This window comes from Macaca mulatta, chromosome 20 (genome assembly GCF_049350105.2).
Source record: "Macaca mulatta isolate MMU2019108-1 chromosome 20, T2T-MMU8v2.0, whole genome shotgun sequence".
NCBI classification, from domain to species: Eukaryota; Metazoa; Chordata; class Mammalia; order Primates; family Cercopithecidae; genus Macaca; species Macaca mulatta.
In genome coordinates, this window is record NC_133425.1 from 19029238 (window position 1) to 19046122 (window position 16885).

At 46.8% G+C, this 16885-nt stretch overlaps 1 protein-coding gene, 1 long non-coding RNA gene and 1 other non-coding gene across 16 annotated transcripts in view; 2 read left to right on the plus strand and 1 right to left on the minus strand.

Annotated features, from left to right (window-relative positions):
* TMC7 (transmembrane channel like 7) overlaps window positions 1-16885 on the plus strand; it is a 70713-nt gene that overhangs the window by 12437 nt on the left and 41391 nt on the right. For all 14 annotated transcript variants that reach the window (NM_001257826.1, XM_077983348.1, XM_077983341.1 and 11 more), the window contains 2 exon segments: window positions 5487-5730; window positions 12600-12748. In NM_001257826.1, the coding sequence (NP_001244755.1) occupies window positions 5487-5730; window positions 12600-12748 (393 nt within the window).
* LOC144338095 (uncharacterized) lies at window positions 2311-5939 on the minus strand. The gene is made up of 2 exons (XR_013411906.1): window positions 2888-5939; window positions 2311-2680 (listed from the first exon to the last, which is right to left on the minus strand). It is a non-coding gene; the product is annotated as an uncharacterized LOC144338095 (long non-coding RNA).
* LOC114674552 (U6 spliceosomal RNA) lies at window positions 8976-9082 on the plus strand. The gene has a single exon (XR_003725698.1). It is a non-coding gene; the product is annotated as a U6 spliceosomal RNA (small nuclear RNA).

Here is a 16885-nt window from a genome sequence, read left to right on the forward strand (position 1 = left end):
TTTGATACCAGCCTAGGCAACAAAGCAAGACCCCGTTTCTGCTAAAAACTGAAAAATTAAAAAATCAGCCAGGTGTAGTGGTGTGCATCTATAATCCCAGCTATCTGGGAGGCTGCGGTGGGAGGATCACTGGAGCCCAGGAGTTTAAGGTACACTCCAGCCTGGGCAATAGAGCAAGATCCTATCTCTAAAAAAAAAAAAAAAAAAAAAAAAAGCCAGGGCAGTGAAGCCCTCTGCGCTTACTCTGCAGGTTGGCGTGAGGAATGAGGTGACGTCATGCTGGGAAAAGTGTATGTTCCTATACGGAAACAAGAGGGGGTGGAGCCTAGTTATAAAAATAATGATGCCTGTGTTTGAAGACATGGTCGTGACATTTTTTGTTTGAAGTTGAGGAACTTCCCTGGAGTGTCTAAAGAGGAAAAATCAGAACAGTTCTTCCTGGGAGGGGGTAGGTGGTGTATGAAAAACAGGCTAATTACCTAGTTGATTTGTGTGGAATTTTATTTTTATTTTATTTATTTATTTGTATATTTTTTTGGGATGGAGTCTTGCTCTGCTGCCCAGGTTGGAGTGCAGCGGCGTGATCTTGACTCACTGCAACCTCCGCCTCCTGCCTCAGCCTCCTGAGTAGCTGGGATTACAGGCACCCGCCACCACGCCCAGCTAATTTTTGTATTTTTAGTAGAGACGAGGTTTCACCATGTTGGCCAGGCTGGTCTTGAACTCATGACCTCAAGTGATCTACCTGCCTCAGCCTCCCGAAGCGCTAGGATTACAGGCATGAGCCACCGTGCCCGGCTTATATGGCATTTTAACATTTACAAAGCGCTTGTAAATCCGCGACCACCTGAATTTTTTCATGGTGAAGACTACAGCTTTGGGGTCTGATCAGCCTGTGATGTGTTCCTAGTTCCAACACTTACTGTGTAAGCAAGCAACACTTACTAATTGTCTGAGCCTCAGGTATTCATCTGTAACATGGAGATAATGATTTTGTTTGACTTTCGGGTTTTTTTTTTTCCTTGGAATTGGAGTATTGTTATGTTGACCAGGCTGGTCTTGAATTCCTGGGCTCAAGCAATCCTTCTGCTTTAGCCTCCCAAAGTAGCTGAGACCACGCCGGCACAATGGGGATAATTCTCTCCAAAGAGTAGTTTGGAGTATTAAGTGTGACAATGCATGTTAAATACTTTTTTTTTTAATGTATTTCTTTTTTTCTGAGACAGATTCTTGCTCTGTCGCCCAGGCTGGAGTGCAGTGGCGCAATCTCAGCTCACTGCAAACTCTGCCTCCCGGGTTCACGCCATTCTCCTGCCTCAGCCTCCCAAGTAGCTGGGACTACAGGCATCTACTACTATGCCCGGCTAATTTTTTGTATTTTTAGTAGCGACAGACTTTCACTGTGTTAGCCAGGATGGTCTCGATCTCCTGACCTCCTGATCCACCCGCCTCGGCCGCCAAAGGTGCTGGGATTGCAGGCGTGAGCCCCCACACCCAGCCCGCATGTTAAATACTTTAAATAGCCTGTTACAAGGTAGGCAAGTACTCAAGAAATCTTAGCTGGTGTTATTCATGCCGTTTGCAACTCCTTCCTCACCATTGTGCTGATGAGGCCCATGGTATTAGATCCTCCATTCCTGAGATGAGAAAAATGTGATTCTGAGGCAGCTGTGGTCCCTCCTGGGGTGGCTTGGCTGGTGGGTGAGAGGCCAGTGTTTTAAACCAACCCAGGCTCCAGCTTGGGGGCCCTGACCCCACGGCAGTTGAATATTCAGTAGGTCCATGCTGTTCTATATTCAAAGACCTTTGTTCGTGGTTAATAATAGCTCTTTGTTTCTGCTAGCGGGAGGGTAGCCTCCATGCATGGCTTAGACCCTTTTCCTTCTCAGGGTCCACACCCGCCCTACCCTCATATTGGCTCGAGGGAGCCACTACCACTAATGGAAGTGTGTCATATCCTCAGGGTGTGCTAGGCAGGGAGGTAGAAGGGTGGGTGAGGCTCGCAGACTTGCGCATGGAGATTGGCAGGGCCCCAGCCATGTGTCCGTGTGTCATCTACAGTGGGACAGCTGCTCCATTGTGTCTGAACTTGCCCATCCGAGAAAGGCAAAGATTACAGTGCCAGAGCCAGGCCTTGACCGGTCCCCACCGGGCCCTGCCCCTGCCCATCCTCATCCAGTTAGTGCCTTTATGGAGCTCTGTGTGTGCCAAGCACTGCCTGGGACCATCTACCCATGTGATCCTCTTTAATGTTCATAAACAGGCTGTGTAGCAAGTCCTGACCTCAGCCTTGCAGCCTCCAGGGTGACCTTTTTGTTTTTTGAGATGGAGTTTCGCTCTTGTTGCCCAGGCTGGAGTGCAATGGCATGATCTCAGCGCACTGCAACCTCCGCCTCCTGGGTTCAAGCGATCCTGAATAGCTGGGATTACAGGCATGCGCCACCGTGCCCAGCTAATTTTGTATTTTTAGTAGAGACGGGGTTTCTCCATGTTGGTCAGGCTGGTCTTGGACTCCTGGCCTCAGGTGATCCCCTCGCCTTGGCCTCCCAAAGTGCTGGAATTACAGGTGTGAGCCACCGTGCCGGGCCCAGGGTGACCTTTTTTTTTTCCCTTTGAGACAGATTCTCAGTTTGTCGCCCAGGCTGGAGTGCAGTGGCACGATCTCAGCTCACTACAAGCTCTGCCTCCCGGGTTCACGCCATTCTCCTGCCTCAGCCTCCCGAGTGACTGGGACTACAGGCGCCCGCCACCACGCCCGGATAATTTTTTGTATTTTTAGTAGAGACAGAGTTTCACCATGTTAGCCAGGATGGTCTCAATCTCCTGACCTTGTGATCCGACCGCCTCGGCCTCCCAAAGTGCTGGGATTACAGGCATGAGCCACCACGCCCGGCCCAGGGTGACCTTTAAAACGCAGTCGAAGCATGACATCTCAAGGTTCTGCCACGGCCTACAAAGTCCGGCTTGGTCCGACCCCAGCCACCCTTCTGACTTCAGCGTTTCCATTCTCCCTGTCCTAAATACCTATTGCTCAACACACTGCTCCAAACGTACTGGCTTAAGCCATGTTATTAATTTTGCTGATTCTGTGCATCAGGGATGACTCGGGGCATGGGGGAGCCCGCTTGCCCTGCTGCCTGGGATGTCTGCTGGGGCTGGAGTGCCCAAGATGGCCTCATCACGGCGATGCCTGGTGAGGATGCCCCAGGGATTTTTGTTGCTGTTGTTTTCTTTTGTTTTGCTTTTTTTGAGATGAAGTCTTGCTCTGTCACTCAGGCTGGAGTGCAGTCGTCCAATCTTGGCTCACTGCAACCTCTGCCTCCCGGGTTCAAGCTATTCTCCTACCTCAGCCTTGTGAGTAGCTGGGATTACAGGCGCATGCCACCATGCCCAGCTAATTTTTTTTTTTTTTTCTATTTTTAGTAGAGATGGAATTTCACCATATTGGCCAGGCTGGTCTTGAACTCCCCATCTCAGGTGATCCACCTGCCTTGGCCTCTCAAAGTGCTGGGATTACAGGTGTAATCCAGGTGTGAGCCACTGTGCCTGGCTGTCCCAGGGCGTTGAAGACACGAGCCTGGGGCCTTGGTTCTTGCAATCACCCAGGTCCTTGGTTCTTTTTGTAGGCTTAGGGGCTCTTCCTCTCCACCTCGTTGTCCTAGGTAGTTGGACTTCCTTCCAGGCAGCCCTGGCCCAAGAGCACAGAAGTGGCTACTGCAAGGCCCTCTTATGACTTTGGGCTGGAAATGGCAGAGCATTACTTCCATTGAGTCCTTTGGTTAAAGCAAGCACAGGTCCTGTGCAAATCCAAGGAGGGGACCACGCAGAAGGCCAGTGTGGCTCACTGGAGGCCACCAACAAAACCACCTACCAGGTTCTTGCTCATTCACTCTTCCTCCAACCTGTCACACACACTTCTGCCGCTGGGCCTTTCCACTTATGGGTTCCCTCTGCCTGGGGTGCTTTTCCCCAAATATCCAGGGGTGTCACCCCTTCCCTTCATTCATCTAAATGTCACCTTTAAAGAGAGACCGTACCTGACCCCACCTTATCAAAAACAGTTCACCCCTCCTCATATCACCTCTGTCCCCTGACACCACTCTGTTCTTTTTTTTTTTTTTTCATTGCACGTGTCACTTCCTGGCTTAATATTTACTGCCTGTTTATTATTTGATCTCCCTCTCCCCCATCTCAGAATATAACTGCCACGTGAGTAGGGCACTTGCCTTGTTCACTGCAGTTCCCTTAACTCCAGATAGGACACATGGTAGATAGAGCTGTTGAATGAATATTTGAGATGAGGAAACAGAGCTTAAAAAGGTTAAGTAACTTTCCCAAAGACACAGAGCTAATAAGTGACAGAGTGGGGATCCACACGCAAACATTTAGCTTCGATCAAGAAGCTGTAGAAGCTTTACTGCGTAGGGGTAATTGCTTAGGTAATTATGGCTGCCTGCCCCCTCTTCTCCCTGAGTCCTGTCTGTCTCTACTCAGACTGATCTTCCTACAACTAAAATCCGATGAGGGGTAAAACCCATCTTGAAGGTAGCTCCCCTCCCCTTCAGCAGAAAGCCCACCTGCCTTAGCCTGCTGCCCAAGACACAGCAAAGCTTGACTTCTAGCACTGGCCTGATATAGAAATAAGGGTTTTGGAGTCAACCCTGGATTTGTCTGCCGTGCGCCCAATCACCCGCTCTCTAAATGCAAGTAAATTGGGAATGTCATTCATTCTAAGTGTCTGTGGTTAACAGGGCGGTCAAGCTGGCTGAAGGCTGGTCTGGAGTGGCCTCAGCTAGGGCGGTCATCCCACATAGTCTCATCTTCTGGCAGGCTCGCTCAGGCTTGTTCTGGCTGGGCTCCAGAGAGAAGGAGAAGTCTACAAGACCTCTTAAGGCTGGCCTTAGAACTGGCCCAGCATCACTTCTGCTCTGTTCTGTTGGTCCAAGCAGATCAGGAGGCCAGTCCGGATCCCATGAATACGTGTGAAGCTCTTAACACCATGCCTGACACACAGGAAATGCTATTATTGTTGTTGATGTTGTTGCCATGCATTTGCATAGTATACTTTACGCTTTTTAGAGTTTTATTGAATACATTACTATACCCTACACTGTGGGAGGAAATTGGAGCAAATATTACTAGCCCCATTTGACAAATATTTAAAATATTTAAAACTTTGGGCAAGTTTAGATAACTTGCCCAAGGCCATGCTTTTAGCTAGTGGCTGCAGCCAATCACTGGAAATCAGATGTTGTGCAATTTAAAGCATGTCTGCAAACGCATCTGCAGAAAGTGAGCCCATCTGCAGATGATTTCATTGTCCTGAGCACCACTTTGGTAAATATAATAAGGTCAAAATGCTGTCCTCACAGACCCAGGCTAGTAACTATCTGCAAGGGTCAGTGATGATGCCCAAGATCCAAGTTTCCTGCTTGGCTTCCAAACTCACTGGAGTGAATGATGGCTTTTTCTTTTCTTTTACAAAGAGAACCTCTCTCTAGATGCCAGTTGCTTCTCCTCTCCACCTGTGAACTTCCTCCAAGAATTGCCAAGCTACCGGTCCATTGCACGCAGGAGAACGACTGTCCATTCCCGGGACAAGCAAAGCGGCACTTTGCTAAAGTCAACCGACTCTTACAGCTCCCAGCTGGAGGACAGAATCGCTGAAAACCTCAGCAGCCAATCCCTTCGAAATTATGCACTGAACATCTCTGAGAAGCGGAGACTAAGGTTTGTTCACTAGCCACCTGGAACCTGCATTGTGTATGTTATGGCCTAGAGGTATGTTTTGTGCATGAAATGCTTTTCCTGAAGAGCTCATATAATTAAAATTTTATTCCTTAGGGTAAGTTAAGCCTCTTTGACAAAGATACCTGAACTTTCTTCTCCACTCCTACTGCTTCACTTGACTAGCCTTAAAAAAAAAAAAAAGAAAAAAAGATACCCAAACATACTCAACATATTAGAAGTTTCTTTCTAGGCCGGGCGCGGTGGCTCATACCTGTAATTCCAGCACTTTGGGAGGTCGAGGCAGGCGGATCAGGACGTCAGGAGATGAAGACCATCCTGGCTAACATGGTGAAACCCCGTCTCTACTAAATATACAAAAAATTAGCCGGGCGTGGTGGTGGGCGCCTGTAGTCCCAGCTACTCGGGAGGCTGAGGCAGGAGAATGGCATGAACCCAGGAGGCGGAGCTTGCTGTGAGCTGAGATTGCACCACTGCACTCCAGCCTGGGGAACAGAGCGAGACTCTGTCTCAAAAAAAAAAAAGGAGTTTCCTTCCTTTCTTCCTTCCTTCCTTCTTTCCTTCCTTCTTTCTTTTCTTTTCTTTTCTTTCTTTTTTGAGACAGAGTTTCACTCTTGTTGTCCAGGCTGGAGAGAAATGGCACGATCTTTGCAACCTCTGCCTCCCAGGTTCAAGCGATTCTCCTGCCTCAGACTCCCGAGTAGCTGGGAATACAGGCATGTGCCACCATGCCTAGCTAATTTTGTATTTTCAGTAGAGACAGGGTTTCACCATGTTGGCCAGGCTGGTCTCGAACTCCTGACCTCAGGTGATCCGCTTGCCTTGGCCTCCCAAAGTGCTGGAATCACAGGCATGAGCCACCGTGCCTGGCAGAAGTTTATTTCTTGCTGGCATACAGTACTAGGAACTGGGGGACTTTGCAGCCATTCAGGGATCCAGGCTCTTTCCATCTTGTGGCTCTGCATACCCCTGAAGCCTCATTTTTGTCTGCAACCAATCAGGGCAAAAAGAAAGAGTTTGGAGTATGAGTATACCAGTTAGCTACGCAGCAGAATAAATCACCCCACAACTGAGTAGCCTAAAACAATAGTTTCTCAAGTCTACCAGTCAGCTGGACAAATCCTTCTAGTTTCGGTTGGGCTGAATCTTTATACATAGTCAGCTGTGGTTGGGGAGGTGGCTCTGCTGATCTAGGCTGGGGATCAGCTGGCTATAAGCTGGTCTAGGGTGGCTTCAGCTGGGATGATCACATGGTATCATCATGATAGCTCAGGTTTGTTCGCATGGCAACAGCTGGAGCCCAAGAGAGGATCAGAAGCCTGCAAAACCTCCTGAGACTAGGCTTAGAACCAGCTCAGCTTCCCTCCTACTGCAGTCTGTGGTCTAACCAGATCACAGTCCAGATTCAATTTGGTGGAAAGAGATTCCTCCTGCTAATGGGAAGAGCTGTAAAGTCACATGGCCATGGGGCATTCACACATTCATTGAGTCATTGGGAGTTTTGGGAGTGGGTTAAGAGCCAAGTCTGGGCCGGGCGCGGTGGCTCACGCCTGTAATCCCAGCACTTTGGGAGGCCGAGACGGGCGGATCACGAGGTCAGGAGATCGAGACCATCCTGGCTAACACGGTGAAACCCCGTCTCTACTAAAAAATACAAAAAACTAGCCGGGCGAGGTGGCGGGCGCCTATAGTCCCAGCTACTCGGGAGGCTGAGGCAGGAGACTGGCGTGAACCCGGGAGGCGGAGCTTGCAGTGAGCTGAGATCCGGCCACCGCACTCCAGCCTGGGTGACAGAGTGAGACTCCGTCTCAAAAAAAAAAAAAAAAAAAAAAAAAAAAAAAGAGCCAAGTCTGAAAGGTGCACATACCACTTTTCTTTACATTTCTACCAGAGAGAATTTAGCCACATGGTCATACCTAACTGCTGAGAAAGCTGGGAAGTGTCTCCAGCTAGTGCCAGAGAAGGGGAGAATGGATTCGGGTGGTAGCTTGCCATCTCCCCCATTCTTGAAGAATTTAAAACATAATTTTCCGATTGACCTGGTGTAATGACAGAGGTGGGTATTTCTGCTTAACACTCTAATTGCTTCCCCCACAGGGTCAGTAGCATAAATTCATTAGAAGGGTTGGGCAAAGTGGCTCATATCTGTAATTACAGCACTTTAAGAGGCTGAGGCAGGAGGACTGCTTGAGACCAGGAGTTCCAGACCAGCCTGGGCAGCATAGCAAGATCCTGTCTTTACAAAATAAATAGATAAATAAATAAATAAATAAATAAATATTAGAAAAATTAGTTGGGTGTGGTGATGTGTGCCTATAGTCCCAGCTACTCAGAAGGCTGAGGCAGGTGTATCACTCAAGCCCAGGAATAGGAGGGCTGCAGTAAGCTATGATCATGCCACTACCCTCCAGCCTGGGTGACAGAATAAGACCCTGTCTCTACGAAAACAACGGCAAAACAAAATAACACATTGGGCTGGCTGCAGTGGCTCATGCCTGTAATCCCAGCACTTTGGGAGGCCGAGGCAGGTGGATCACAAGGTCAGGAGTTCAAGACCAGCTTGGCCAATATGGTGAAACCCTGTCTCTACTAAAAATACAAAAATTAGCTGGGCATGGTGGCGGGCGCCTGTAGTCCCAGCTACTTGGAAGGCTGAGGCAGGAGAATTGCCCAAACCCGGGAGGCAGAGGTTGCAGTGAGCCAAGATCGTGCCACTATACTCCAGTCTGGGCAACAAAGCGAGACTGTGTCTCAAAAAAAACAAAACAAAACAAAAATACAAAATAACACATTGGATGATGCACATTGGATGATACACTGTGCCTTGTAGGTTTAAGAATATGTTATCTCTGGTTTTATTTTTAATTTGGGTGGTCTTGTATTCTCAAAAAATATTGAGACTTTATAAATGTATTTCAGCTGGCAAGTGGCTCATACCTGTAGTCCCAGCACTTCAGGAGGCTGAGGCAGGTGGATCGCTTGAGCTCAGAAATTTGCGACCAGCCTGGACAACGTGGTGAAACCTGTTTCTACTAAAATTACAGAATTTAGCTAGGCATGGTGGCGTACTCCTGTAGTCTCAGCTACTCAGGAGGCTGAGGTGGGAGGATCACCTGAGCCCAGGAGATTGAGGCTGCAGCGACCCAAGATGGCGCCACTGCACTTCAGTCTGGGTGACAAAGCGAGACGCTGTCTCAGAAAAAAAAAAAAAAAAAAAAAAAAATTTGGTGCTCCCTTTGGCAGCACATATACTAAAATTGGAATGATACAGAGAAAATTAGCATGGCCTCTGAGCAAGAATGACACACAAATTCATGAAGTATTACATATCTAAATGTATTTTAAAATCAAATAAATAAATAAATAAATAAATAATGTATTTTATTTTCCACTCTTTCAGATTCACAGATTTTGAATTCTTATAAACTACTACTGCTCTGTACCCAAACTCTGCCACACCTAAGAGAGAGACATATTTTCTTCCATCAAGGGACTTCCAGGTTCACTGGAAAAATGAAACTAACAGACTCATGAGAGCAGGGCCCATATCTATCTGGTTTACCAGTGAATCCCTAGAAAGTGGCAAAGAAGGCTGGGTGCAGTGGCTCATGCCTGTAATCCCAGCATTTTGAGAGGCCAAGGCTGGTGGATCACCTGAGGACAGGAGTTTGAGACCAGCCTGGCCAGCATGGTGAAACCTCATCTCTACTAAAAATACAAAAATTAGCCAGGCGTGGTGGCAGGTGCCTGTTATCCCAGCTACTCGTGAGGCTGGGGCAGGAGAATCGCTTGAATCCAGGAGGTGGAGGTTGCTGTGAGCCGAGATTGTGCCACTGCATTCCAACCTGGGCGACGGAGTGACACTCCGTCTCAAAAAAAAAAATAATAATAATATAATAAAGTGGCAAAGAAAAGGACACGGGAAAGATCATTCTTTTTTTTTTGAGACAGAGTCTTGCTCTGTCGCCCAGGCTGGAGTGCAATGGCACGATCTCTACTCACCGCATCCTCCCCCTCCCAGGTTCAAGCAATTCTCCTGCCTCAGCCTCCTGAGTAGCTGGGATTACGGGCACCCACCAGCATTCCTGGCTAATTTTTGTATTTTTAATAGAGACAGGATTTCACCATGTTAGTCAGACTGGTCTCGAACTCCTCAAACTCCTGATCCACCCGCCTTGGCCTCCCAAAGTGCTGGGATTACAGCTTTAGCCACTGCACCTGGCCAGGGAGGATAATTCTAATTGCTAACAGTTGTTATTCTAAGCTCTTTATTTCCTTTAATCCCCACTCCACCCTCTGAGGCAAGGTTTTCAAATTATTATTATTATTTTATTTATTTTTAGACGGAGTTTCGCTCTTGTTGCCCGTGCTGGAGTGCAATGGTGCGATCTCGGCTCACCGCAACCTCTGCCTCCCGGGTTCAAGTGATTCTCCTGCCTCAGCCTCCCAAGTAGCTGGGATTACAGGTATGCGCCACCACGCCTGGCTAATTTTGTATTTTTAGCAGAGACAGGGTTTCTCCATGTTGGTCAGGCTGGTCTCAAACTACCGACCTCAGGTGATCCGCCCGCCTCGACCTTCCAAAGAACTGGGATTACCGGCATGAGCCACCACGCCCGGGCTATTTTATTTATTTATTTTTGAGACGTGTCTCACTCTGTCGCCCAGGCTGGAATGCAGTGGCGCCATCTTGCCTCACTGCAACCTCCGCCTCCTGGGTTCCAGCGATTGTCCCACCTCAGCCTCCTGAGTAGCTGGGATTACAGGCGCCTGCCACCATGCCTGGCTAATTTTTTGTATTTTTAGTAGAGACAGGGTTTTACTATGTTGGCTAGGCTGGTCTGGAATTCCTAGCCTCAGGTGATCCATCTGCCTCGGCCTCCCAAAGTGCTGGGATTACAAGCACGAGCCATCGCGCCCAGCCAAGGGAGGGTTTTTTAACCTTAGCATTCTTGCTTTTTTTTTTTTTTTTGAGACAGAGTCTTGATCTGTCGCCCTGGTTGCAGAGCAGTGGTGCCATCTCGGCTCACTGCAAGCTCTGCCTCCCAGGTTCACGCCATTCTCCTGCCTCAGCCTCCCAAGTAGCTGGGACTACAGGTGCCTGCCACCACACCTGGCTAATTTTTGTATTTTTTTTTTTTTTTTTAGTAGAGACAGTGTTTCACCATGTTAGCCAGGGTGGTCTCGATCTTATGACCTCGTGATCTGCCCACCTCGGCCTCCCAAAGTGCTGGGATTACAGGCATGAGCCACCACGCCCAGCCACACTCTTGCTTATTGACATTTAGGGCCAGATCGTTCTCTGTTGTGGAGGGCTGTCTGTGGATTGGAGGATGTTTAGTAGCATCCCTGGCCTCTACCCACTAGATACCAGAAGCATGTCCCCCTCCCCCAAGTTGTGACAGTCAAAGATGTCCCCAGACCATTGCTTGATGTTCTTTGGGAGGTGTGCAAAATTGCCCTCACTTGAGAACCACTGATCTAAGGGTGGGTACTTTACTAACTCCAACGTACAGATAAGGAAACTGACGCACAACACAGGGAGGCTTGTTTGGATGGGAGGTTCAAGTCCTTTTCTTTAATAGGAGCTCCCTGTCTGATGGAGGAGGACAGACTGGTGGGAGGGTGGAGGCATGTGCCATGTGCCATGGATGGTTGGCAAATTCCTCATGTTTCCTCTCTCACCTTCAGGCCTTTTTCCCCTGCTCTCCTTTTTCCCCTTCCTCTCACCTTCACTTTCTTTTTCCCCTGCTCTCCTTACTCCCTCCTCTAACACCAACTTGGACTTGGGGCATCTCCTCCAGGTTTCCAGAGCCCTGACCACATCCCCTTTTGTAGCACTTCTCCCAGGGAGCTGTCGTTGTTGAATGTCAACATGTTTGCTTTCCTTCTAGACTCAGGATCAGCTTTGTGGGCCGTGCAGTCTCTGTTGCAACTACTCAGCTCTGCTGTTGCAGATGGTTCATAAATGAATTGGCATGGCTGTGTTCTAGGAATATTTATGGACACTGAAATTTGAATTTCATGTGATTTTCATGTGTCACAAAATACTATTTTTCTTTTGTCTTTTATTTTTATTATTTTTATTTAAAATAATTTTGTTTTGATACAAAGTCTTGCTCTGTCACCCAGGCTGGAGTGCAATGGCATGATCTTGGCTCACTGAAACCTCCACCTTCTGGGTTCAAGCGATTCTCCTGCCTCAGCCTCCCTAGTAGCTGGGATTACAGGTGCCCGCCACCACGCTTGGCTAATTTTGGTATTTTCAGTAGAGACGGGGTTTTGCCATGTTGGCCAGGCTGGTCTTGAACTCCTGGCTTCATGTGATCTGAGAACCGCAGGGCGCATGGTTACTCTGTTTGACATTTTGACGGACTGCCAAACTTTTTTCCATAGCGGCGGCAGCATTTTATATTCCTTGCAGCAATGTATGAGAGCTCACATATTTCTCTGTCCTTTCAGCTGGGGTTTTATGAGATGCTGAGTCTTTTTCTTTTCTTTTTTTTTCGAGACGAAGTTTCGTTCTTGTTGCCCAGGCTGAAGTGCAATGGCACAATCTTGGCTCACTGCAAACTCCGCCTCCCAGGTTCAAGCGATTCTCCTGCCTCAGCTTCCTGGAGTAGCCAGGATTACAGGCACTTGCCACCATGCCTGGCTAATTTTGTATTTTTAGTAGAGATGGCGTTTCACCATGTTGGCCAGGCTGGCCTCGAACTCCTGACCTCAGGTGATCCACCTGCCTCGGCCTCCCAAAGTGCTGGGATTACAGGCGTGGAGCACCGCGCTGGGCTGGGATGCTGAGTCTTGATGCTGCTGCTGTTGTGATTGTGATGCTTATGTTTTCCATGCAGGGACATTCAGGAGACACAAATGAAGTATCTCTCCGAGTGGGACCAGTGGAAGCGGTACAGCAGCAAGTCTTGGAAGAGGTTCCTGGAGAAGGCTCGAGAGATGACGACCCACCTGGAGCTGTGGCGGGAGGACATTCGCAGCATAGAAGGTATCCCGCCCCGGCCTCTGTGCAGGCTCCTCCGCAGAAGTCTGTGTCCGGGGAGCAAGTACAGCTTCGTTTCCACTAGCGTCTAGCTGAAATTGAGCATTTCCTTCTATGATGAATGTGAACAACAAACCACCGCAAGGTTTAGCAGAACCTGTGTCTTTGTCAGGAAAAAATCGTGGATATTTTCCTGTCCCTTCCAGTTGTATTTATCTTGGAATACCGCTAATGCCCATGACTGCTTGGAAATTTCAGTCATTATTAGACTTGCCGCTAGATCTTGTTATTTAATGTGCTAGTGAAGACCAGGCACAGTGGCTCACTCCTGTAATCCCAACCCTTTGGGAGGCCAAGATGGGTGGATCACGAGGTCAGGAGTTCAAGACCAGCCTGGCCAACATGGTGAAATCCCATCTCTACTAAAACTACAAAAAATCAGATGGGCATGGTAGTGCATGCCTGTAACCCCAGCTATTTGGGAGGCTGAGGCATGAGAATCACTTGAACCCAGGAGGTGGACGTTGCAGTGAGCCGAGACCGCACTATTGCACTCCAGCCTGGGTGACAAAGCGAGACTCTGTCTCAAAAGAAGTGCCAGTAAAGGTGCTCACTGATGCTCACGTAGGTCATTCTATCACACATATTTTTTTAATAAGATGATAACTGTATATCTGTTTTTATCTTATGCATTTAAATTAAATGCATAAAATAGTATTATTTAAAAATAATATTAAATTGGCCAGGCGCAGTGGCTCACGCCTGTAATCCCAACACTGTGGGATGCTGAGGCGGACGGATCACGAGGCCAGGAGATCGAGACCATCCTGGCCAACACAGTGAAACCCCGTGTCTACTAAAAATACAAAAAATTAGCTGGGCATGGTGGTGGGCACCTGTAGTCCCAGCTACTCAGGAGGCTGAGGCCGGAGAATGTCGTGAACCCGGAAGGTGGAGCTTGCAGTGATCCAAGATGGCGCCACTGCACTCCAGCCTGGGCGACAGGGCGAGACTCCGTCTCAAAATAAAATAAAATAAAATAAATTATTTAATAATTTAATTTAAATTAAATGCATAAATAGTATTATTTTAAAATAATATTAAATTATAATATATTAATATTAGTAGACTATTATTTTATGCATTAAAATATTATGCATAAATATATTATTTTTAAAATGTTATACTTCTAAATTCAATGCATAAAATAAAAACAGACATACAGTTATCGTATTATTAAAAACATTATCCCAGCCAGGCCGTGGTTCATGCCTGTAATCCTAGCATTTTGGGAGACTGAGGCAGGAAGATCATCTGAGCCCAGGAGTTTGAGACCAGCCTGGGTAACAAAGTAAGACCTTGCCTCTAGAACAAAAAGTTTGTTAGTTAGTTTTTTTTTTTTTTGAGACAGAGCCTCACTCTGTCGCCCAGGCTGGAGTGCAGTGGCGTGATCTCGGCTCACTGCAGGTTCTGCCCCCCGGGTTTACGCCATTCTCCTGCCTCAGCCTCCCAAGTAGCTGGGACTACAGGCGCCCGCCACCATGCCTGGCTAATTTTTTGTATTTTTAGTAGAGACGGAGTTTCACCGTGTTAGCCAGGATGGTCTTGACCTTGTGATCCGCCCACCTCGGCCTCCCAAAGTGCTGGAATTAAAGGCATAAGCCACCGCGCCCGGCCCAAAAAAAAGTTTTAAAAATTAGCTGGATGTGGTGCTATACACCCATAGTCCCAGCTTCTGGGGTAGCTTAGGCAGGAGGATCGCCTGAGCCCAGGAGTTTGAGGCTGCAGTAAACTATGATTGTGCTATTGTACTCCAGCCTGGGCAACAGAGCCAGACCCTGTCTCAAAACAAAAACATAAATAAACAAACAGAAAGCTTTATTATCCTGAGACGAGGTTCATCACTCTTACCAAACTGCAAAGAGTTCCCATGACCCTGAAAATACTGTGAACCCTTCCTTTCCTATAATGGTGAGAATTTGGGATTAAAGTGTTGTCGCTAGTTGGCTTGGGCTGCCATAACAAGATACTGCAGACTGGATGGCTTAAAAAACAAATTTTTTTTCTCATAGTTTTGGAGACTTGAACAGGCCTTGTTGCTGTGTTCATGTAGCCTTTGCTTTGAGTGTGCTCTGAGAAAGAGTGGAAACTCTCTGGTGTCTCTTTTTATAATGACACTAATCCCATCATGGGGGCCCAGTCTCAAGACCTCATTGAAACCTAATCACCTCCCAAAGGACCATCTCCAAATACCATTACACTGGGGGTTAGGGCTTCACCGTATGAATTTGGGGGTGGGGACACAATTTGGTCCATAGCAAGTATGCAAAAATTGGAAGTTGTGCCAAAATACAAAATTAGCCGGACATAGTGGCTCATGCCTGCTGTAATCCTAGCACTTTGGGAGGCTGAGGCAGGAGGATCACTTGGGCTCAGGAGTTTGTGACCAGTCTGGGTAACATAGTAAGATCCTGTCTCTATTTAATCTAAAAATAGAAATGAAAATTTAAAAAAAAATACAAAATTAGAAACATTAAACTTTTTTTGGATTATCTATTTTATTTTATTTTATTTTTGAGATGAAGTTTCGCTCTTGTTGCCCAGGCTGGAGTGCAATGGTGCGGTCTTGGCTCAATGCAACCTCCGCCTCCCAGGTTCAAGTGACTCTCCTGCCTCAGCCTCCCAAGTAGCTGAGACTACAGGCAGGTGCCACCAGGCCGGCTACTTTTTGTATTTTTAGTAGAGACAGGGTTTCACCATGTTGGACAGGCTGGTCTTGAATTCCTGACCTCAGATGATCTGCCTGCCTTGGCCTCCCAAAGTGCTGGGATTACAGGCGTGAGCCACCACGCCTGGCCAGGATTATCTATTTTACAGCAAAACATTTTTCAAACATCTCCCCAAAACTGCTAAAATGGAAACTTCGTGAGGTTTGTAAGGAATGTAGTAGGATAAATAAAGGAAATGATTTTCTCCATTATTACTATTTTAAGACCTATAAAATACAATTGGTAATCTATCCAATGAACAACCTTTTAATTGTTGTTTTATTTGGAGAATATAATATATTTCTAAAAGGCTTCATGGCTCACTTAAAACTTCAACCATGCACTCATACTTTTTCTCTTGAGATTTAAGTGTAATATTATGTTTGGAGCAAAATAATAAAAGCTAATTTTTATTGAGCATTTACTGTGAACCAGGCATTGTGTTAAGCACTTTACTCGTTACCTCAGTTAATCTTCAAGGGAAACTTTCATTTAGGTGCTTGTCATTTGCATGGCTCAGAGAGTTTGAGATCTTGTCCAAGTTCACTCAGACAGGGTGAGGCAGAACCGGGGTTTGAACCCAGGCATTCAAGATGTAGAGTCCAAGGTTTTAGCCACTATGTCTAGCTTCCTCTCTTGCGAAGTGGTAGGCTTTCTGGACATTTTCATTCAGAAAGTGGCTTGTGTGGTAGAGGTAGGTTCTCCCTGGGAACTGGGATTTTGATGTTCTCTGCAATTACTCTACCCCTGTGATTTCTTGGCTGGGTAGGTGCTCATCTGACATGAAGTGCAGGTGTGATAATAAATTTCTTGCCTCTGGCAGATTGCTAAGTATTAGAGAGTGGCAAAAAACTGTGGGTATCTTATATCTTCGGTCTCCAGTAATGAGTTCTTTGCTCCTATCAAGAACAAGAAGCCATCCTTGCTCTTCAGAATGCTTTCTATCCTCAGCAATTTAATCATTATCTAGCGGAAGGTTGGTTTTCTATCTGCAAATCAATCGATGTAATCCACCACGAAACAGAATAAAAGAAAAAAATTATAGGATCATCCCAACAGATGCAGAAAAAGCACTGACAAACTTCAGTTCTCATTTTTAGCAAATAATAAATAGATAAGACCTTTCTTAATTTTATTTTAAAAACCTATAAAAATTATACAGCAAACAACATACTTAATGATGAAATATTAAAACCTTTTTCCCTGAGATTGAAAATGAGAAAAAGGTGCCAATTATCACAGATTCTATTCAAAATCATCCTAGAAGTTCTAGCCAATGTAGCAGGATGGGCGGGGGGAAGGATAATAATTGGAAAGGAAAAAATAAAATGCCTTATTTTTTTTTTTGCAGATGACAATGATATGCATGTAGATA